This window comes from Diadema antillarum, unplaced genomic scaffold, assembly GCF_040938485.1.
Source record: "Diadema antillarum isolate AM-2024a unplaced genomic scaffold, OU_Dant_1.0 seq00001066_RagTag, whole genome shotgun sequence".
In the NCBI taxonomy this organism is placed as follows: Eukaryota; Metazoa; Echinodermata; class Echinoidea; order Diadematoida; family Diadematidae; genus Diadema; species Diadema antillarum.
In genome coordinates this window covers 524,904-549,125 of record NW_027271892.1, presented here as the reverse complement: position 1 = coordinate 549,125, position 24,222 = coordinate 524,904, and the positions used below count along the sequence as shown (strand labels likewise).

Genomic DNA, 24,222 nt, shown 5'->3' with positions numbered 1-24,222 from the left:
TGGATTCCATCTAGGATAGATCTCTGTCATAATGCTATGGTTACTTTAAACAGAAAAAAAAAATAAACAAAACTGAATTTAAAAATGTTACTAAACATTTACCGCTATACAGTGGACAAACAGATAAGGTAATGGAAATCCTAATGTTATTACAGTATTTTTTTTTTTTTTTGGGGGGGGGGGAGGTGTCCTCAAATGCTGTGGTCTGTTTTCTTGTTGACCTATAAATTTACAGGCTTTAGGTATTTGGGATTAAAGTATAGAATAAAAGCCATACAGTGGAAATTTATAGCCATGTATTTACAATCGTATATTCTCTCAGTATCAACACTTGAGAAAGAGCAAATCGCTCGAAAATTTGTGTGCAGAAATAACCTGTTGGTGAATACAGCATGAACTTTGTTCCAGTTTTGTTTTTTATCTTATATACAAATATATATAACGCTATTTTGGGGCATAGGGGAATTATATAATTTGTTAATATTTTTAATGATAATTCGGTAATTAGGGGGAATTTTATAAAAAAGACAAAAACAAACATTTTAATGAAATAATTGATCTCATAATTGATAAATGAAAACTAGTAGCCTAACTAAACTTTACTGTATAACAAAAGGATATTATTTCCTTTGTTTTATACGATTAATATTGCATCATAGATTTTTTTTTCAACTTTGCTCTTATTTTATTTCCATCATCACAAAGAAAAGAAAAGAAAAAGTTGACATAATCCAAAGTGATACAATTTTTTTTTTCATTTCTCTTACACTCGTCCGATAAAGGATTTTTTTTTTTCAATACAATATAAATTATACACGAATGATGTCGTAAAAAAGAAACAATGCACTTTGTCATGGCAACAAAAATAGTAAATAATCACAATGATGGAAAACAGTGTTCCACTAAAAAAGCCACGCTTGTAAAACGTGGAACACTGGAACAAAACAACAACAGCACCAATTTGTTATACCAATAAGACATATTCATTTTAAATTCTTCTATATACTATTGTACATTTTACTCATTGATATAATGATGTTGATACTATGAACAATACTTACTAGGATTTTAGGATGCAAACGTATAAACTATATAACATATCACATTTGTGGCACAGACACTATGGGGCCAGGTGTGCCAGGAAAATTGAACTGAAAGGAAGATATGCAATCGGCCACAAAAAAAAAACATAACGGCGACAACAACAACAACAATAACACAATACACAGAAACAACAGAATTTGAGGAAATGCACTCAGACAGATACTGGACAACGAAGAACGAGGAAAAAGGAGCAGGGAAGAATAGAGAAGGAAAAGGAGAGGGATGGAAAAGGTCTGTGGACACACTACAAAATCTCAAGGAAAAGTGAAACATGACGGGTTTTTTCATTGAACAGAATTAACTGGTATATTTAGAAAACAAATATTTTTTGAGTTTATACCTAAATGTAATTAACTTCACAGATTCTTTTAGATCATTATCTAAGCTATTCCAAAACCTTGGTCTGGTATAAACAAATGTATTTTGAGTGTGTACAGTTCTAACTAAGGGAAGATGAAATTCTTTAGATTGTCTAGTGGGATAGTTATGTACGTGGCTGTTACGGTGAAATAAAGAATAAAATATTTTGGGTAGATGATTGCAGTTGTAATTAAACATAAATTGACCAAGTTGAAACAAATACAACTCTTTTATTTTCAGAATTTTGTGCTCAAGGAAAAGCTTGTCAGTATGTGCTCGGATATGAAGGTTAAAAACGATTCTGAGCGCCATCTTTTGCAGAAGAAAAAGTTTATCTAACAATGTCGAATATGTATTCCCCCAAGCAAGAATTCCGTAATTCAAGTACGGCAATACCAAACTTGAATAAAGCGTAATCAAAGCCGAAGAAGGAAGATAATATTTCAATCTATTCATTATGCCTATGTTACGTGCAATTACTTTACAAATATTGTTTATGTGACACTTCCATGATAACTTATTATCAACACAAACACCTAAGAATTTAATAGACGAAACCTCTTCTAGGGGATTAGTGTCAAATATAACATTACCTGGTAATCTATCTAAAGAATTACTGAAAAACATATACTTTGTCTTCTCAATATTCAGTGACAATTTATTTGCATATATCCATTGTGAGACATTCTTCAATTCATCATTCACTGTACTAATCAAAGTATTAGGGTCAGGGTGGGAATAAAAAAGATTGGAATCATCCGCGAATAATATGAAAGAGAGTTTATCTGAAGATCTATAAAAATCATTAATGTAAACTATAAATAACAGTGGGCCTAACGAACTTCCTTGCGGAACACCACATTCTATTTTCTTCATAGAAGAATCAAAACTGTTCACATGTACATATTGAAATCTGTCAGATAAATAACTCGTAAACCATTGCAAGGCTTTTCCGCGAATACCATAATGGGATAACTTAGAAAGAAGTATACCGTGATTAATCGTATCAAAAGCCTTTGAGAAGTCCAGGAAGATGCCTATTGTATGCGAGAATGTATCAAGTGCATGTGTAATCTTTTCCACAAAGGTAAGTAAAGCGTGGGTGGTGTTGTGATTTTCTCTGAATCCAAATTGAAAATTCGTAAATATATTACTCATATTGAAAAATTTTACAGTTCGGATATATACTATTCTTTCCAAAATTTTAGAAATTGAAGTTAATAACGATATTGGTCTGTAATTATTGACATCATTTTTCTCCCCTTTCTTATAATTATAGGTATAACTTTGGCAGTCTTCATTTGACTTGGTACAAGCCCAGTACTAAGTGATAGATTAATAATATATACTAAAGGATCTATTATTTGAAGAATTATATTTTTCAACAAATAATTATCGATTCCATCACAACCTGGGCTTTTCCCTTCTTTCAAATTATTAATAATATCAATAACTTCTTCGTTATACGTAGGGTCCAAAAATATAGTTTTAGGATTAGGTATATCTAAAAAATAAAAAAACACTTTATTAGATGAAGGGATACTTTGTGATAATTTTTTCCCAATCGATGCAAAAAAATCATTAAAAATTTCGGCCATACCAGCAGGTACATTGCTTGAGGTATTACCCCATCGTACTTCTGAAATACTAGATGCATCATTAGATGTATTCATAACATCTTTTATTGTTTTCCAAGTATTCTTTATATCATTTTTATATTTCATTATCTGGTTGACATAAAATTTTCTCTTTTGTAAACGCAATAAATTAGTAAGCGTGTTTTTGTAAGTCACATATTTTTGTCTGTTTTTATCCGTAGGGTTACTCCTGTATTTATAAAACAAATTATTTTTTCTATTAATCGATCTTAAAAGTGATTGGGTTATCCATGGGAGTCTTGGAGTTCTTTTATAAGAACTTTTCCTTGTGCAAAACGGAATATGTTCATCAATTTTAGAAGTGATAGTTTTCATAAAATAATCATAACACAAATCAAGATCGGTATTGTTGTATACAAAAAACCAATCAATATCTTTTAAACTATTTTGCAAATTAATAAGATTATTGGCCGTAATCTTACGACGTCTCTGATAATTATTTTGCCTAGGAGATAACTTAATTGGCACTTGTGTAAAGATTGGATAATGATCAGAGATGTCAGATAAAACAATACCAGACTCGGGAATTGGGAGAATATTACAAAAAATATTATCAATCAAAGTGGCAGATCGGTCAGTAACACGGGTCGGCTTAGAAATTAACGGTAATAAAGAAACAGACATTAAGGTTTCTACAAATTCTTGCGAAATATGTTGGGAGTTACATTTCATAAGATCAATATTGAAATCACCCATTAAATATACATGTTTATTTGTAAAAATAGAGTTCTGCATTAAATTTTGTACATACAACAAAAAATCATTCGGATTCGATCCAGGGGGTCTGTAAACAACTCCAATCAGTATGTTTTTCCCATTCGGGTTTACCATTTCAACAAAAAGAGATTCAACTACATCAGTCATGACATTCAATTCTTCGTGGATAGAATATTCAAATTTGTTGGGGATGTATAAACCCACGCCACCACCCATTCTTTCTTTTCTATTTCTGTACACGAAATCAAAGCCGGATATAGAAAATAAATAACTTATATTGGGAGTCAACCATGTTTCGGTCAGACCTATAACAGAACAGTTATTACCAGAGTTTTCTAAAAATAATCGCAACTTATCAAAATTTCTACTTATGCTTCGTATATTCAAATGAGCTAACAAAAGATTGTCATCATCACTATTCATAACATATTGTTCATACTGATTTACAGTCAGATAAACACATGATGAACTTTGCACAGGATCTTCAGGATCAAAATTATATTCAAATTCTTGTGCTGAAGCATTAAGTTTGTTCGATATGTATGCTTCATATAAGGTGGAAGTTTTGTTTTCCTGCGCGGACGTAAAAGAGCGCCCAACTGTATCATAAAATTCATCATCGTTCACAGAGTTGAAAACAAATGTTGGATTAGCCATAAGTATAAAGAAAATCACACCGGAATCGACAAAAGTTCCACTTAGACCTAGACCTGGAGATTGTAGTTATGTAGGAATGTACAGACCTGGAAGAAGAGAAAGAGAAACGCATATACACAAACATGAAACACATACAAGAAACACACACATGAAGCATAGACATGAGACACAGACAAGACAAGACATTTTTTGTACATTAACAATTGCCCTTAGTGCATTAAAATGCGCTAAGGTGAATTATATGACAATCCATGTGGTGAAACATAGGGTGCATTAGGAGAACTCTCCTATAGGGCTCACACCTGTAAATAAAATGGACTGTCCCAGACCCCTTCACAAATTCGTACCAAAGATACCAAAATAAATGAAGAAAAAAAATAATTAAAAATCAATGATGTAGTTTGGCAAAAAACTGAATAGCTGTAGATATTGAGTATGAATTCTTCTACAAACTGCATTTTGGTTGGAAGATGAAAGTTTTTCTGATGGAATTTAAGGGGACTATATTTCATTGGGTACGTGTACGGAAAATAGGTGATTTTTTGAGTGACAAGAACTCGTAGTCTGGCTTTGCGGACCCCTGGACAGAATTAGAGCAGAACAACCCACCCTGGCAATCTGATGGATGAAAGGTAATATCTCACTTATTCAGGTTAGTGAAGATGAAACACCTCATTTCTCCCAGCTATTTTACAGAATTTTTTGAAATTTGAATTTTAACACACGTCTCTATGGGGAATTATTTACCCGTGTGAGCCCTATAGAGAATGCACGCAATACATGCAAGTCTATGGGAAGTATTCATCCCATACAAGCTCTGCTGGTTTATGTTGATCTTGTATTGTGTCAGATCTCTCTTCCTCCCTCCCCCTTCTCCTCCCTACTCCCCCCCCCCCCCCTCCCTCTACCTCTCTCCTCTACTCCCCCCCCCCCCCCCCCACTCTATCTTGCTACAATTTCTTTTCTTAATATTATGTTCTTGTGGTACTAGATCTTAGTAAATAGCAGTCATCAGTATCACACAACTTTGAATGACTTCTTGTATTGTGTATCTTGTATTATGTCAGATCTCTTCCTCCCTCCCCCTTCTGCTCCCTACCCCCCCCCCCCTCACTCTACCTCTCTCCTCTAACTCCTCCCCCACTCTTCCTTGCTACACTTTCTTTTCTTAATATTATGTTCTTGTGGTACTAGATCTTAGTAAATAGCAGTCATCAGTATCACACAACTTTGAATGACTGTGTTAATCTTGTATTGTGTATCTTGTATTGTGTCAGATCTCTTCCTCCCTCCCCTTCCCCTCCCTACCCCCCTCTCTCTACCTCTCTCCTCTACTCCCCCTCCTCAACTCTGCCTTGCTACTATTTCTTTTCTTAATATTATGTTCTTGTCACTAGATCTTAGTACATAGCAGTCAGTCATCAGTATCACACAACTTTGAATGACTGTGTTATTTTAATGTATTTCTTTGTTTTGGCTACCACTGAAACAGCTCAAAATACATAAAGTTAGTCTGTTTGACAAAACAAAGTCTTATCAAGTACTTTGTAGGCTATAAGGTGATGATGACACACCCACAATCAAGGATAACTGCCTGGATCTATGTATTCATCTTATGAAGAACTGATCAAAACTGCAAGATTTATTTTAAAAAAACCCTAAAGGGCATGATTTTCTAAAAGTGTCCCTTTGAGAAACTTTATAATCCTTGAAAGTGTAATTTTTCATATGATGTAGGGGCAAATATCATAAAAAACACATTTATGATGTTTAAAAGTCAAATAAGAAATATGACCTCCACTATAGAGAATACATGCAATACATGCAAGTCTATGGGAAGTATTCATCCCATACAAGCTCTGCTGGTTTATGTTGATCTTGTATTGTGTCAGATCTCTCTTCCTCCCTCCCCCTTCTCCTCCCTACTCCCCCCCCCCCCTCCCTCTACCTCTCTCCTCTACTCCCCCCCCCCCCCACTCTATCTTGCTACAATTTCTTTTCTTAATATTATGTTCTTGTGGTACTAGATCTTAGTAAATAGCAGTCATCAGTATCACACAACTTTGAATGACTTCTTGTATTGTGTATCTTGTATTATGTCAGATCTCTTCCTCCCTCCCCCTTCTGCTCCCTACCCCCCCCCCCCCCTCTCACTCTACCTCTCTCCTCTAACTCCTCCCCCACTCTTCCTTGCTACACTTTCTTTTCTTAATATTATGTTCTTGTGGTACTAGATCTTAGTAAATAGCAGTCATCAGTATCACACAACTTTGAATGACTGTGTTAATCTTGTATTGTGTATCTTGTATTATGTCAGATCTCTTCCTCCCTACCCCTTCTGCTCCCTACCCCCCCCCCCCTCACTCTACCTCTCTCCTCTAACTCCTCCCCCACTCTTCCTTGCTACACTTTCTTTTCTTAATATTATGTTCTTGTGGTACTAGATCTTAGTAAATAGCAGTCATCAGTATCACACAACTTTGAATGACTGTGTTAATCTTGTATTGTGTATCTTGTATTGTGTCAGATCTCTTCCTCCCTCCCCTTCCCCTCCCTACCCCCCTCTCTCTACCTCTCTCCTCTACTCCCCCCTCCTCAACTCTGCCTTGCTACTATTTCTTTTCTTAATATTATGTTCTTGTCACTAGATCTTAGTACATAGCAGTCAGTCATCAGTATCACACAACTTTGAATGACTGTGTTATTTTAATGTATTTCTTTGTTTTGGCTACCACTGAAACAGCTCAAAATACATAAAGTTAGTCTGTTTGACAAAACAAAGTCTTATCAAGTACTTTGTAGGCTATAAGGTGATGATGACACACCCACAATCAAGGATAACTGCCTGGATCTATGTATTCATCTTATGAAGAACTGATCAAAACTGCAAGATTTATTTTAAAAAAACCCTAAAGGGCATGATTTTCTAAAAGTGTCCCTTTGAGAAACTTTATAATCCTTGAAAGTGTAATTTCTCATATGATGTAGGGGCAAATATCATAAAAAACACATTTATGATGTTTAAAAGTCAAATAAGAAATATGACCTCCACTATAGCGCGATATTCTCTGCTGCCCTCTATGTTTCATTTCGTGCAGTTTCAAGAGTACAGGGGTACAGGAAAACTCGTAAACAAGCTTGAAAACGCTAAGGGGAATCAAATTTTTTCGCCCTACAGACGGATTCCCCTTAGGATACCTGGTTTTCACATGGAAATTCCCCGTATGCCCAAATTATATATATATATATATATATATATATATATATATATATATATATATTTGTATATATATGATATTGTGATTGTATTCTCAAAGTGAACTTAATGGCTCTTTTTTGAGTTGACCATTGTGTTACTACAATGTAGGTCCTATTATTTATCTTTCATGTCAAAATAAACTACCACCACCAATAATTCATTCATTCATTTATTTCCATATCAAAACATAACATCTACAAATATCAAAACACAATTGCCTTGGTACATTTATACATTTTGAATGGAGGGACCATACAAAGCACACACGAGGCTTGTTGGAAATGATCCCCTACAAACAATTATCAATACATTTCAACTAAACAATTATCATACAAACTACGCTGCAGCTGAAAATGCAATAGAGTAGAATTAAGCAAGCAGACTTGGAATGAGGAATAGTAAATTATGGAACTTCAAGGTTTCATTTATTTTCGTGAAAGACATTAGATATGACAATCCCAAATACGGATGTGAAATAGAAACAAATACTTCATATGAAATCAAATTATGAAGGTGGCGAAGCCAATATAATGTTCAAGCAAAAATGATGATGGTTGCATACCCTGCATATGACATGTAACCATGAGTAATTTGAATATACAGGAAAATACATTTTTATTTCATAGCAAAACAATCCACTTGTTTGTAACCCTGTCATCTCAAAGGATGAAATCTATGTGTCTCTCTTTTGGCCATCTGTAGGAAAAAAAAAAGGAAGAAAATGTGGAATTTTGGCATTTCTGTGTGTAGTTCATGATAGTTCGGGGTTGACAACCATTAAGTGGCAGTGATGACTAATGTGAATATCAGTATCTCAAGCTTTGATGTTGTTTTCAAGGTGCAACACTCTGGGGAAAGACTTCCCTTTAATACAGTGCACTCCCGTTATAACGAAATGCTCGGGACCGGCAGTTTTCTTTCGTTATAACGAAATTTCGTTATAACCGAACAAATACAATATATAACGAAAACAAAGAACCACGTATATATATCATATTATGTTTGCTTAATACTCATCAAACACTGGAAAGCTATGTGAAATGTGATGGGATAACTGTATTACAATTATAAACGCTAGTTCCCCTCAGAAACTGCGCGTGACACAAGGAGCGAACACACAGTGGTGTGAAGCATTCATCCATGCAGAGACGCTATAAATGCATGTTCCGCTACGTATTTTCGAAAGCAATTCGCATTTCGTTATAACGGAGCACATTTCTTTTGTTTTTCTTTGTCTGTGGCGCTCGGAAAAGACTTCGTTATAACGGATATTTCGCTATAACCGTGTTCGTTATAAGCAAATTTCGTAACATAGACTTTAATGGTGATAATTTTGGGACCAGAAGATTTACTTCGTTATAACGAATAACCGTGTTCGTTGTAACGGGAGTGCACTGTATATCCAAAACTAATACACTTGTAGGTAGAAATGCTATAGTCAGTGCATGAATACAGAGTGGTGTTTATAGTGAAAGAGATACATGTAACATTAGTACCGTCACCCTTTTGAAAACCTCATTCATTTCAATCAAGTTTGATATGAAAAGCAACTTTTAATTTTCAGCAAACATGACAATTGTTCTGTTGTTTGCAAACATAAAGAATTTGGAGGAAAGTGTAAAAGAAAAAGAAATACTTTTTTTTTTTCATTCTGAAAACCTTTTACAAGTTTCTCTATAAAATGTATGATAATAAACATGCAAGGGTAATGGAATGTGCACAGATCTGGAAACTAATGTCTACACAAGACTGAAAGCAACAATAACAATAACAAAATAAAAGCCATGCATATTCTAGCAATTCTAAGAAGACACTAATTTTCCATGACTCTGAGTGATCTATTTCGCTTCTTTTTTTTTCCAAGTTCATTAAAACTATGCATATGTGCCAACTATTAACACAAAAATCAGATAAAGTCACTGAAAATCAAGTTTCTGATTTAGGCATATTGTGTACAATGTACTGTCCAGATTCCAAAAACTTTCTAATGAGGCATAACGTGTCCCATTTCATTTGCCAAAACCTGCAAGTATCACAGAAAATTATGAGGGCTGACATTCAGACAATCCAGGGTTTGCAAATTGAATACTGTAAAACGTGATATATTCGTGGCATGAAATTTTCACGAATTGGAGCCGACAGCTTTTTTCGTGGCATGAAATTTTCACGAATTGCCACTGGCGTTCAATGCATATAGTGTAGACAAGAACTTTCGCGGGCATCGTATTTTCGTGAATCTTTGCACCCGTGAAATATGTGAAATTAGAATGCACGCAAACATTCCTCGTTTTACAGTATTAAAGAAGTTTTGATGCAGTGAATACACTATAATGTAGGAGATTAGATATTTAAACCCAACAGGGCCAAAAAATATCCCATGAAAACTTGCATCATGAGGAATGAAAAGTTTCTCTTCTTTTTTGTTTGCATTCTTTAAGTAGACTTTGACACTTGGAAAGAAGGAAAATATGAAACTTCCAATTTACGCAAGTAAAGTTTTAAGATACTGTAAAAGTGGAATTTTTCGCGGTGTTTAAATTTTCCCGCATTTCGTGCAATCCGAAATAAGCGCTAAAATAAAAGCATGCAAATATTTTTGCTTGTTGTATGTTCCAGTAGTTGATGTCAGGATTCCGCGGAATTAAAAACACACGAAACTCTTCTTACCCAGCCGAGCGTGGAAAATCAGTTGCGCAAAAATATCCACTTTTACAGTATTACAGCCGAATCACCTTATAGTCTACAACATAGGTTCTCAGCATCGATGTCTGATCTTACGAGGTACCAGGACTATGGGTCACATATACTGCTACACTAGCATGTCATTGCTTTTAGAGGAGAATGTGCTTTTACACTGCAGAGATACTTGTTTTATTGTGAATAGCAGTATTTGTAGGTATATATTTTTGTTGGTCAATACGGTGCGCACACATTAGTGAAAGAATTGGCGAACAAGAGAATGTAAACTTATAAGTGGAGAGAGAAGAGACAGTTGCATAATCACAAGGCACATGTACATTGGTGGTAGATCAAGATCTGAGCTCTCTGCATTTTATCTCTTTTGGAGACAAAATCCAAAATACTGTCAAGTAGAGTAAAAAAAAATACTGACATGAAACAAGGATGCCTTGTTTGTTGCAAATTATACAGACAAAGGTATAATACTCTTTCATCATCATTTACAACCTGCAACTTTTGAGAGTTTTTTCCACTCGCATCAAGATGCCTCCTCCAGTTTGTATATCTTTCTGAGGTGGCTGATGTCTGATCGTGTCACTCGTGCAACTGCGGGCGGGTCTTGAACACTGCTACCTGTTGTCTCCTCCGCTGGTTTTTGTTCACCTTTTGCATCATCTGCATCACTACTGTCTTGTCCTGAAATTACATCCTCATCAGCTCCACCACTTGAGGAGGATGAGAGTGGTGGAGGAGAAGGAAGAGGAGGAGGAGGAGAATTATCACTCTCTATGGCCCAGTGTTCAAGCTTCGCAAATAGACTCGTCAGCGTCTGCCGCTCTGCCTTGCTAAGAAAGTCCAGGGAGAGGCCGAACCTCCCCGCCCGTGACAGATGCAGCAAAATGTCCGCCACCTTTCGCGAATCGTCTGCGCGCGAGCCACCGTCAAGCACCGCCACGATTTCTCCCAGGAGCCCAAAACTGATCTCGGATCGGAAGACTTTCGCAAGGGCCTCTCCACCGATTTCCAGGAGGTACAGGTAGCAGGCGTCGGTGGAAGATTTCTTCCGCAATCTCCACTCCTTTACAAATTCATGGCCATTCTGGGGGAGCGTTTTCACCTGGCAAACAAATTCGAAGGAACAAATACAAATCTAACATTATGCCCAATATATTCCAGTGCCCGTAAATGGAGCTTCAATGGCATCAAAACACGTTACCTCAATTGTTCATGGTTGGTCAATCAAATCGCATCCAATGTTTGGATGTATATTCGATATGCCTCTACACTTGCCAAGTCCTGCAAATGTGTTCCTATTGCATTTATTGATAGGTTGAAACGATTCAAACAACAATAAAAATCACCTCATATATATATATTTTTTTTTTTTCCATGAAAAGAAGCAGAAGAATAAAGAAAGAGATTAGAAATAGTTTCAACTGCTAAAGACTACACACAGCAAAACGCCTCGGAGATCATATGAAATGAGTTACCCATAGAAATAACTTTAACAATCGGCCTGTGCTGATGCTGGATAAACGCTCTAAAGTGTGCATTCCTTCCCTGTACAGTAATTTCTTGTTGTTATGACAACTTGAGAGACACTTGAATCAGCTTTGAAAACAAAACATTTTTGTGAGTTTATCAAACATAGAGATGAACTGTTATATTTTGAGCCCTAATGTCAAATATCAAACATTACAAGTCACAGATTAATGTCAACAATCTTGGAGTTCAAAGAATAAGCGAAGAAATCCTTGATGAAATCTGATCAAACCTTGTAAGATCATAATTCATGAATGGGGCTAGCGATACAAATTCAGGAAAGATCCTGTAAAGGTCAATGGCACAAGGGATAAAAAGGCTGATTTCAGTAATACTGCTCAATTCTTTCAGACAATGGATCAGTGCTTGACTCTTTTTATTTATTTGTTTTAACAAGTGGAGCAGAATCAGAAATAAAAGAAACACAAAATTTCAACATCACACAAATATCAAATCAAGCCAAAACATATCACAAACAATATTGCCACTTTAAATCTCTCTGTTATGTGATGGATTTTGGTAGTTTTTTGGTAGGTTTTTCTTTGGTTGTACTCTCATTCAAGACACCTTTCTCCTTGGAGAACATTCAACTCTAAGGCTAATGTGCACATCTACCTGTTTGCTTGCAGTGTCGGGACATTCAGGCTCTTTTTTCGAGGAAGATGAAGAGTTAGATGATGATGAGGATGAAAAAGGATTCCATGGCTGTGAGCGTTTCCCCTGACCAAATTTGTCTTTCTTCTCCAGTGGCTGGATGTGAGCGGCCGCAACTATGTCTCTGTTCAAAACAGAGAGAAAGCAAAGATTGAGGAGTGAAACGCTTGTTTGAATGTGAAGAGTCCCTACAGCGGCTCAAAGAAGATGGAGAAGTCGTAGAGAGATCTTTGAAATAGCACGCTCAAAGCTCCTACAGAGAGCCTGTCTTCCTAATTGACATTGTAAACAACAAACTGAATTATTTCCCCAGTCCAGATGACGCAACAACAGATGCATGCAAACAAGATCTTACAGTATTAACCCGTTGAGGATGGACCTATATTGCTACAACACGCATTTCCCATAGACACCTGCACAAGTGTACTCGGGACTTGTCCTCAACGGGTTAAACATGCATTTTCCAATAGTAGGAACAGGTGGCTTGAATATGATTTTATTAAGGAAAAAAGAAGACGAATAAGTACAGTAGTTGTGATTTAACATTGTTTTGGAACTGGAGATACTATAAGAAACCACCTATGAATGAAATGACACAGAACATACAATCCTAGGAGGAATTCAAAGTTTATTTGATGAAAATCTATCTTAAAATGCCTGAGATATCCAAAAGTAAGTAAAACAAAGGGATCCCAATAAACGGTGGGTCCCGCTGATTATCATGATCCCTTAGTTTTGGATATCTCAGCCATTTCAAAACCAATTTTCATCAAATAAACTTTGAACCCCTCTAAAGAATTTCATGATCTTTCATATTTCATATTTTTCTCATTATTTCACACAAAAAAGCTTGAAACCTGATGTGCCTGAAGCCCCATTTCAACCAAAACTATCTATAGTACAATGTATATACCCATCCCTTTAAACCTCACAAAGACTGGCATGCCCTTTGTTCCCTAACCTGAACTGTTCGTACGACTCCACGCGCTGGTCTACTGCCCTCAGTTTGGCGTCGTTTTCCCTCCAGTAGCGAGCGTCGGCGTCGACTGCAGACAATAGCTCCCTCTCCAGTTTGTCAAAGTCTATTCTGTCCTCCTTTAGATCAGCCATGCCTGTATCGAAGGGATAGTACAGTTTTGGTTGAGATGAGAAATAGGCTTTCAAATTTTTGCAAGATACCAACAAAACACTTATGATATAGCACAGAGCATACCATTTTAAGAGGAATTCAAAGTTTATTTGATGAAAATCGGGTTTGGAATAACTGAAACATCCAAAAACAAAGTAAAACAAAGCGATCGTTACAAAGTGTGGGTCCCACACTTTATTAGAATCATTCTTTTTTGGATATCTCAGCCATTTCAAAACCAATTTTTATCAAATAAACGTTGAATTCCTCATAAAATTGCATGCTCTTTCATATTTCATATGAGATTTCTCATTATCTCACCTAAAAATGTTAGAAACCTGAAATTAGGTCTCAACCAGAACTGTACGATCCCTTTAACAAATACAATAACATCAACTTCCTCTAATAAAAATTTGATAAGATATAGAACCAAATTTACTAACATTCTGTGAGATACCATTCACAGACAAACAAACAATTTCCACAAATCAATGATGAAAGATTCTCAAGACCCTTGGGGAAAGAGAAACATTTTGCAATTGTTCTTAAATGCACATGACATACAGCAAACACATTCTCTCTCAAGTGTAAAGTACATCCAGCATGGAAAGACTGTACCAGCACTATGCAAAAAAAAAAAATTGAGCACAACAGGTAAATACATAATACATAAGTAATGTACTTTCAGGTCCCACTAAATTACTAACAGGTACTCCACAGTACAAGATCTTTCTGCTATTAAATGATTTTACAAGACATGTAGACAGGTTTTGACAACAGACCCTAGGTAAGAATTTACTATAAAGCGCACTTCCGTCACAATGAACATGTTTATATCAAGATTCTGGCTACAACAAAGTAAGAATCCAGTTCTCAACATCATCAGCTCCATGTTTGTTTGTTTGTTTGTGTGTTTGTTTTGTTTTGTTTGTTTTGTTATTTTTACCACCGCCAAGGAAGGAGGAAATGTGTTCATCGGTGTTGGTTTGTCTGTTTGCAAAATAACTCAAAAAGTTGTGAATGGACTTGAATGAGACTAGGAAAAGTCAATAATGACACAAGGAACAGACTATTTAAGTTTGGTAGTAATCCAAGAATTTTTACAGGTTTTTGAGGAATTAAAAAAAAAATCTTTTAGTACCGGTATACAAGGTCAATGAACTTGGGAGTTCAAGCAGCACATACTGGAGGTTTATATACGCGCTCTAAAGCACATGCTCAGCTTGGGCTAGGCGTGGTGCAGCTGGAAGCTGGGGATGATGACATACACAAAAGGCTTCTAGATATTTAAATTGCATGCATGGGTGGAAATCAAGTTGATGGCTTGGCGGAGGCTTGCGTTCAGTAACAGAAGTAGTTATGGGTAAACTCTTCCACTAGCGCCCTCAACAAGTGGCCAAGTTTACCCATAAATACAGTACAACAAAAGAAAATTGCCAGTTGCAAGCACTTGACTGTATTAAATTTACAACAGTAAGCAGTAGTAAATTACTAGTAGACTAATTGTTTGATTAGACCTAGATTATTTTCTATGTTTTCTTCATACGTACATGCTCATGCCTTAAAATATTAATTTTTTCGCCATTTTCAATTAGGTTCAAGGGTCTTTTACTAGTTTATCGAATTCTGCTGATAAAGTGAGATATCAAATATACAATTGGTTCCCCATACAATTTTATGTTTTTACTTGCAGTAAAAATGCACCTTCCACTTTTTATTTCAAATGCTCCCAAACGTCACTGTTGACCATTGACTGCACACTTTTGATGAACTAGTCTAGTCTACTTTGCCTTGGCAGCTCACCACAGCTCACACAGGAAGCTAACTACAGTATGAATTACATCATGTAAACTTACCGCTATAGAATCTGTAGAAGAGGTCTAGTCTAGGCCTAACTGCGACCAGCCCCAACGTGCATCATAGCGGCGCGGTCTCCGGGGCTAGTCTAGGCCCTACGGGGGCCATGGGGTGTGGTGATAAGCAATACCATCAACATACATTCCTAGCTAGCTTCGCTTGCTTCCAAAGCCAAGAGGCAAGACTGCAGCACTGCCAAGGCAAAAAAGGAATGAGGGCTTCAAATGTGGGGAAGGATCAGGAAAGTTCAAGAAATTCCAAAGTGCACTCGACAAGACCTGCGGGCTACCCTGCCTGATGTTGGGTACCTTTTGGTATTTCACAGAATCTGAATGGCAAATTATATCTTCTTCTTCTTCCGTTGAGTGCAGCTTCATGCCTGAAGATTACGCACTGTAGTGTGTGAGAGTGCTTCGAGCATGTTTCAGATTTCGTTCGAGCATGTTTCGTTCGAGCATGTTTCAGATCTCGCAAGACTCAAACCTCTTGCATGTCTTACTTAGTCCCACCTGTTTGTGATATAAATGGCGTAACTTAGGAGGTCCACTGCGGCACTTGACTGTCCACTGCTGCAGTAGCCCCGGAGACCGCGCCGCCAGGCGCGGTCCTGGCGGCTTCCCCGCAGTTTCGCTTATGTTATAGTTCAAGTATTCTGTGCGCTTGTGCAAGTGATTGTGAATTCTGTGAACATCGGTGAGCTGCTTATAAGACATCATTTTGTGCATCACAAGCAATGAAATGCATCAAACAGTCGCCGATGATAGTCATTTAGGTTTCATCGACCCATGTAAGTATTCCTAGTAGTTTCTGTTGAAAAATTAAGGAAATATAGCGCCGCAAAGGCACCCGTTTGTTCAACATGAAGATCTTATATGGGAGCACGGCGCAGCCGCCACACGCAGGTGGCGGCTGTCGCAGTTACTGCTGCAGGTACTTTGTACTACGTCTCACGTTGAACCACAGGATTCACATAGTACCCTGCAACGCGCGCTGTCGCGATTGACTTCTGTAGTATCACTGACCTCCGTAGTAGTGTGGTTGTGCGTCTACGGTCGCCGAGCTGAGTAGCTCGAGTCGAGCGAGGTCGAGCGAGGCCGGCCAGTTACTTTTGGTGGGCTTTTTGTCTCTGCCTTAGTTCGGTTGCACTCCGCTTGCTCACTGACACTGCAGCCATGCCAGCGTCTTAGGTCGGTTCGAGCGTCGTCGTTGTTGTTAAATTTTTTACGATGTGCGTCACCATTCACGTTGTCAGATTACGCGTCTTTGGCAACGACCTCCGCCTGACGATTTCGATTGCCGAATGAACTGCACACGTCACGTACGTTAAGCGCGCATACGGTACGTGTTCCCTTTGTGTACGCTGCCATTTCCTTGCCGCTGTGCACACTGTGGACGTTGAGGTCGCACTCCATTCAAATCACAAAATCGCCGAGAATGTTTACAAATGCACATGACGTCAACGAAATCGCGGGAATTTTGAAATTTGTATAAAATTTAATACAAGACTTCACATGAAAATCAGTAGTTATGGTATCTGACATTGATATGAGAAAGTATTACTTCACATAATGCCCACGTACCGACGCGACCTGCGCCGTCTCCCGGTACTCGCGATCGGACGGGGCACAGGCACTTACATTTCCACAGTAATTATATAACAAAAATCCACATTTTTCATTATCAAATTTCATACATTTCGTAATTTTTCTGTACTTGTCTATGTGTTTCATGTGATTTTGTGGTGTTTTCATGTCAGACTTGCAGGGATCTTGTATTCGTTAGAGTTTTTTGTGAGAAGTTACAGGGAGTTCATTTGCAGCTACAGTGTATACCGTATGGATAGGGAGGGGCATGACCATCATTTGTTTTGCCTGTCACAGCTGTGCAGGTTCTGTGGCAAGAGGTTAACGAAGGCAGGGGGGAAAAAGGGGGTGGCACATACAGTAGCTAAGTACAAAGAAGTGCTAAATTTGCTGGGCATAGATGTGAGTGATGATGATCAAGACTCACATCCTGGGAATTTTTGCCATGCTTGCTATTCCAATATCAAGGCTGCCGAAATAAAGAAGTGCAAGTGGCAACCTGCTGTGACAGGGTGGCCACGACACAAAAGGACAGGATCAAACTGTACAACCTGTGACATGTTTTCTGAATCACAAAAAAAGGGGCGGCCAAAGAAGGTGAAATATGGGGGAAGGCCGAAAAATCCTGGACAAAGTGTGTCATCCTTCTTTGACAGTTTGACAGAGAGTGGTAGAAAGGCTTCAAAATGTACGAGAGAGGGCTTTGTGGTGCAACCCTCCGACTCATTCCTTGTGTGCACCATTTGTAACTGTTTTGTCGCTAGTCCTGTACAAACGCCATGTCAGCATCTCTTTTGTGTTGACTGCGCTCGTTCTTTGTTTGCCAAAGTAAATTCACAGTGCCCAACATGCAATTTGAAGATCCACTACACTCAAATCACATCAGCACCAACATACATACCATCCATCCTCAACAACGTAACAGTGACATGCACAACATGCAAAATGACAACTCACCATGCAAATATGAACACCCACATCTGTACCCATGCATCACTCACTGACCACACCTACTCAAAACAAAAGACTCACACTTGCCTCACCCCAGACGAAGAGGAAAAAATCGGGAGCGATATCTTAAAAAGGAAATTTGCAGAGTCAGCCGATGGTAGGACAGCCGTCTTTAAGAGGCCTGGAAAGGTACAGTATATTTACAACCTCTGATACAGTGTTTTTATCCAGTAGGCCTACAAATAAAATGTGTACACATGCGTATCTATTATAATCACGGGTAAAGGTCATATTTCTATTCCTATACAGTAATACATACATGTACAAACATTCTTATGACAAAAAGGAGCTTGTGCAATATACTTGCACCATAGGTGCTATTACGTATGAAAAAAATTATTATAGGCCTATATGTATATATATATATATGATATATATATATATCATATATATATATATATATATATATATATATATATATATATATAGGGCCTATATACATCTATACAGGCATATATCTGAAGCAAGAAAATAATACACAACTTGGTATAAAGTCCTAAATAGTGGAGACATTGTATTTTACAGATGCAAAATATAACAACAATTTCAAGAGACATAGTTTCTTCTACCTTCCTTTTATTCCATACTTCTAGGCTCTAGTCAGGTCTTCATAACAATACCCTAGATACATTATGAGTGCCGGTAGTACATTAGTGCGTACATTTTCTATTTCAATACACTAGGAGTATTTACAAACTGTATGATCTTGTAGTGGTGAAGTTTACATCAAGGCATACTTTCAAAAAGGTTATGTCCCTCTCATCCCCAATGATTACCAAGATGCAACAATACAGGAACACAATAACCTCCATAAAATGCTGTGTCCAGTTCTCAAAACAGAACTCTTTTATGTTGACCCTATATACTGTATACCACGGTACTGTATGCTGCTATTCACATTTCCCTAGACATAGAAGATTTTAAAAAACACACATAAAATGGGATAAAATCAAGGAATGTTAGAAGAAACCCAAAATAGCATATGAAACATCTTTTCTTCATTTCTTTAGTTTGGTTTTTACTTGGCTTGAGATCAGCCATTCATAGAATTTTCATAGGAAATCCAAGGGAAACCTCCTTTAACCTATCGCTACAAACACTATCCTTTGGAGGGGAGGGGGGGGGGGGGGAAGAGCTGCATGCTTCTTTTCAATGTTAAATCATTGCTTTCTGTAAGTTTGAAAATACAAAATTATTACGCCATTATTGCCTGAATCACCTGCTCCTAAGGCTTATGTAGGCTGAACCTAAACAATATTTAAATATATATACATGTATACATACATAAATACATTTTTTCTCTCTCTCTGTGACACCAGCCCTTTATCACTACCAAGACTCTGAACCCGAAAACTCCAAGCGAAGAGTGTGCCACATCAACCCTACGGAAGCGCTCCCTTCAGATCGCTGGCTTCAGAGAAAGGGTGTCGTGCTGTTCGTCAACTCGTCAGCAGCTTGATGAACTTAAACATCTCCGTTCCGACGCAGAGGTGACAGACTTGCTGCAAAGTGGAGGAGCATTGCTGAAGATCCCTACCACCGACCTCGTGGAGCTGAAAAGTTTCTTCAACCTGAGTTGGACAAGGCTCCGAAAGCTGAAAAAGTGAGTGAAATTCATGACAGAAAAGGAGGAAAGGACACCTTTAGTTTATACTTGTATATCTGACATAAATATAAATATAAGACCAAGGTGACATCTTACTCAATTTTCCACTTTCTTGGGACAACCAGAGTGTATTTTTTTGTTTGTTTGTTTGATTTTTTAATATATTATCATGTTGAACACACAAACTAAACATACTGAATGTCAATCAATCTGATCATGTGATTTCTAATCATTGTAACTTTAGTACAAGGAGTATGGCTTAATTGCTGCAGTTTATTAGATTGCACTTCAATATTTAAACATGCGATATGATATCTGATATATCTGAATAGAGGAAGTGTAAATATTGATTGTCATTGAAAAAAATGTTTTTCGTATGTTAACCATTTGCATATTATCATGCTTTTTTATTTTTGCTTAGATGGCTTTATGAGAGAAAGATTTCTACTGCCAATGAGCAAGATGTGAGAGAGGCTCACAAACACATCATTCAAGACAATCTCGTGGGTGCTTGGCAACTATTGCACTTCTACACTGAAGAGGGACATGCCCAGGAAATCCGGAGAGCTCCAATCATCACTGTAAAGAGCATCAAAGACAAAGTCTTCTCTATCTTGGATGAATACAACGAGTAAGTTCTCATTGATTCATGACATTACTTGGTATTTTCCACATTCAATTGTCTTCATACAAAATAATGCACTCCTTTATAGATTACCAGGTACTCTATCTTGAAGAAAGAAACACAAAACAACAGAAATGATAAATATGGAAGTAAATAACCCCCCCCCCCAAAAAAAAAAAAAAAATACTTTACTTTTACTTTTCCAGAACTATGGTGTAGGACAGGGCTAGATCGTCGGTCATGGTTGGGTTATCCTCTGCTGCTGTAGATCCTTCCTGTAGATGAATCCGACTTCAGAGCACTGTAACCAATGACGGCCATACCGGGGGGGGGGGCTTATGCAATAAGACAAATACCACATTCTTTCAGTGCTCATAAATTTTACAAGACATTCACAAAACATTCTGAGGCCACATCATTTGGAAGAAAATTTCACACATTAGCCACTATGTACTTCCTCACATCCAATTTAGACGATATGATAATAAAATACAGTCAACCTTGCTTACATCAACTTCACATAAGTTGAATAATCACTGAAGTTGAAGTCTTTTTCTCTTTATATTCTATTGATTTCAGTCCATCATAATTTTCAATTTTTCTCTATGTCCAAATATTTTTTTTTTTCAGTCCATATAGATTTGACATTAAAAATGTAGGCATTGTTGACTGTAAAATACAATGACATTTATTAATTATATTACATTTAGTCATCCTTAAGCTGTATTGATGTTATCTAACCAACAGATTGAACCAGCTCACCTGGCATGATGGTGCCATCCCCACAAGCGAAGTATGGCTAAAACTTGGCGGGGACAAGGGAGCAGACACATTCAAGATGATGGTCCAAGTTGGCAATGTGGCACGGCCCAACAGCCTCTTCAACACACACACCATCTGCGTCTTTAAAGCACCAGACTCAGCCCTGAATATGGTGTTGGCCCTACAAGGACTGGATGAGCAGGTTGATGACCTCAGCAAATCAACCTGGAGGTTGGTTCTTTTCAATGTATACACATTTTGCTGTGGAAAAAAAAATGGAAAGATATACAAAGGAATAAAATGGAAAGCTTCACGACATAAAAGCTATCACAATTAATTCGGTACTAATACTGTTGCCTGAGCAGCCTATTAGATGAATTTGCATGTTTAGTTTCATTAGATAATCATAGAATGTTGTCACAATGTAATTGCATCATCCATCAGCAATTTGATTATAACTGTGACCTTACTAGCAGTAAAATAATACAGTTAACTGTACAATATCATTGTTTATGATTTTAACATGATTTTCCCCTCCATTCTTTATTTATCTATTTCTACTCGTGTAGAGGCAAGCAGATCCGGCTCTTTATGTTCGGTGACTACGAGTTTCTCACAAAGATCTATGGGCTCACTGGACCAAATGGTATGTGTGACAAGGTGCAAATTAATGGACAAATAATTAGCCTTTGGGATAGGTGAATTCTCGAAGACAGATTTTTTTCTTTTCTTTTTTAGGTGATCCGAGTATCCTCTCGGATCACCTTCTGTATCTGTACGGATTCTTTGTTTTTCTTCTTTATTTCTCCTCAAAAGTTGTGCAGAGGTTAGCTCAGAAAGTCCGCTGCCTGTCAATTTCAAAATTATATCATGTATGCATCATGTCCCAAAGACGGCAAATCTAATGTATCATTGTGATCAGTCGACCGTGACGTCACTATGACGTCATTATATGAAAACACATTCTCAATCATATCTCATTAATGAAATAGAATTTTTCAATGAAATTTACGTCACATATATTTAAAGTTATGCGCATTCTACTCATGTTCTCAAAATTCATATTTTCTCTTAAAACGTGCGCGTACGCGCGCGTTGAAATATTTGTATGCTCCAATCGAGCTCAAAATTTTTTTGCACACGTTTCAGACCATTTGGAGCATTTTTTGAAAAATTGAAAAAATCGGACGGACGCGTACGCGCGCGCGCATATACGCACGCACAGCTCATATGCAATTGAAATTTCCAGTTTTTTCACTTTGATCGCATGTCTGAAATGTCAAGGAATATTTATACCACGTTTCAAGTCAATCCAACTCAATATGACGTCATACGGGGCCGTCAAAGTTGAAATTCCGCGCGCGCGTCAATGGCGATATACAGTGCAACTATGCCAAAAAACTGCCAATTTTAAATCCGATTTTACTCGTCAGGATGGACGGTGACCCCCCATTTTCTTTACATATATTGAAAGCTGATGAGTTGTACATGTCATTTCATGGGTAGGCAATGCTGACAAAATGATTAAAAGATATCAAATTTCTTAATAAAGTAAAAAAAGTAAATTTTCAAAATGACGTCATCAAATTACAAGTTTACTCGAGCGTATCTCACTTATCCTCTGCCAATTTTCTCCCATATTTCAGTATGTTGTAGCTTATGAAATGTTCTTTCATTAATGTAAAAACAACATTTTGATTGGATGACGTCATCGCCTCGTAAAAATGGATTGAATGTATCCTTGTAGAATTTGACCAGTTTACGTGTTATCTCTATGGGAGAGCAGTTTTTCTGGCAGTGAAAATTGACATGACTCTCTTTTTCGAGCACTAGCTCACTTTTGCTTCGGTGAATTTTTCCCAGATTTTAGTATGTTGTAGCTGAGACTTTGGGCTATCGTAAGTGTGCCCTTCATTTTTTCATACGACGTCGGCATCACGTCGAAAAACTTGGTTGAAAATGGCACGTGGCTTCGATGCAGCGTCATTTTGCTTAATACACAGGGCCTATGGAGCATGAAATAGGTCATTGCATAGCGCATCCGACTCGTAATCCTAAGGTCCCTGGTTCGAGGCTCACCCCTGCCAATATTTTTTTTTCATTTTTTTAAACACTTTTTTTCTTCTTTTTCTTTAGTTAGTCTTAATCTCCCTTCCTAACTTTATCTTTTTCTGATTTTTTTATGCTTCTCCTTCAAATTTCTATAAAATAACATATTTTTTTCTTTATTTTTCTTTCTTTCTACTACTTTCTGTGCAATAGATGAACAACAACAATGGCTATCAATCCCATATTTTGCACATGTTTAGTTCATGTCACGTACATTATTTCATAAAATAACAACTACTTGATCAGACACCATCTTGGGTATGTAAATTAGGGTCAAAGGTCATAAATGTTTCATCCTGTATCTTGGTGAATACATGTCCTATCTTTCCCATATTTTGCACACACAAAGACCATGTAACAAGGATCATTTCACAAAATAACCACTTTTTGCTCAGACGCCATCTTGGGTGTGCAAAGTGAGGTCAAAGGTCATATGTACTTCTTTCTGTATTTTCGTTATGACGTGTTATCTCTATGGGAGGGATTTTTTTTTAATGTGAAAATCGACATGCTTTTCTTTATCGAGCACTAGCTCTCACTTACCCTTCGGTGAATTTCTCCCAGATTTTATGTTGTACCTAAGACTTTGCATTTTGCATCTTGGTGAATACCTGTCCTATCTTTGCCATATTTTGCACACGAATATAGACGATGTCGCAAGAATCATTTCACAAAATAACCACTTTTTCCTCAGATGCCATCTTGGGAGTGTAAAGGTGGGTCAAAGGTCATATGTATTCGTTGCTGTATCTTCGTTATTCAGTGTATACAGAATTGGTACCAAAGATGGCAGATATGACTCCCTTTTCTAAATGAGAATCCAAACCTCACACGGCCAATGTCTCTAAACACAGATGAAACTTGTATTGTCATGCCTATTACGATCAGGACTCGAATCATTGATTAAAAA

General features: G+C 37.2%; 1 protein-coding gene across 1 annotated transcript; it reads right to left on the bottom strand.

Moving 5' to 3' along the window:
* Positions 1 to 10,972: 10,972 nt before the first annotated feature.
* On the bottom strand, positions 10,973 to 13,740 carry LOC139743297 (dynein axonemal assembly factor 19-like). Its single transcript, XM_071653791.1, has 3 exons — positions 13,592 to 13,740; positions 12,592 to 12,754; positions 10,973 to 11,551 (listed from the first exon to the last, which is right to left on the bottom strand). Exons 1-3 carry the CDS (start codon positions 13,738 to 13,740, stop codon positions 10,973 to 10,975), a joined length of 891 nt encoding a protein of 296 aa, XP_071509892.1.
* Positions 13,741 to 24,222: the final 10,482 nt, after the last annotated feature.

Coding starts and splice junctions, on each gene's coding strand:
- LOC139743297 (XM_071653791.1), bottom strand. CDS start 13,740: ATGGCTGATCTAAAGGAGGACAGAATAGACTTTGACAAACTGGAGAGG. Junction 12,755..13,591: donor GAGTCGTACGAACAGTTCAG/GTTAGGGAACAA, acceptor TGTTTTGAACAG/AGACATAGTTGCGGCCGCTC. Junction 11,552..12,591: donor CCGACACTGCAAGCAAACAG/GTAGATGTGCAC, acceptor TTTGTTTGCCAG/GTGAAAACGCTCCCCCAGAA.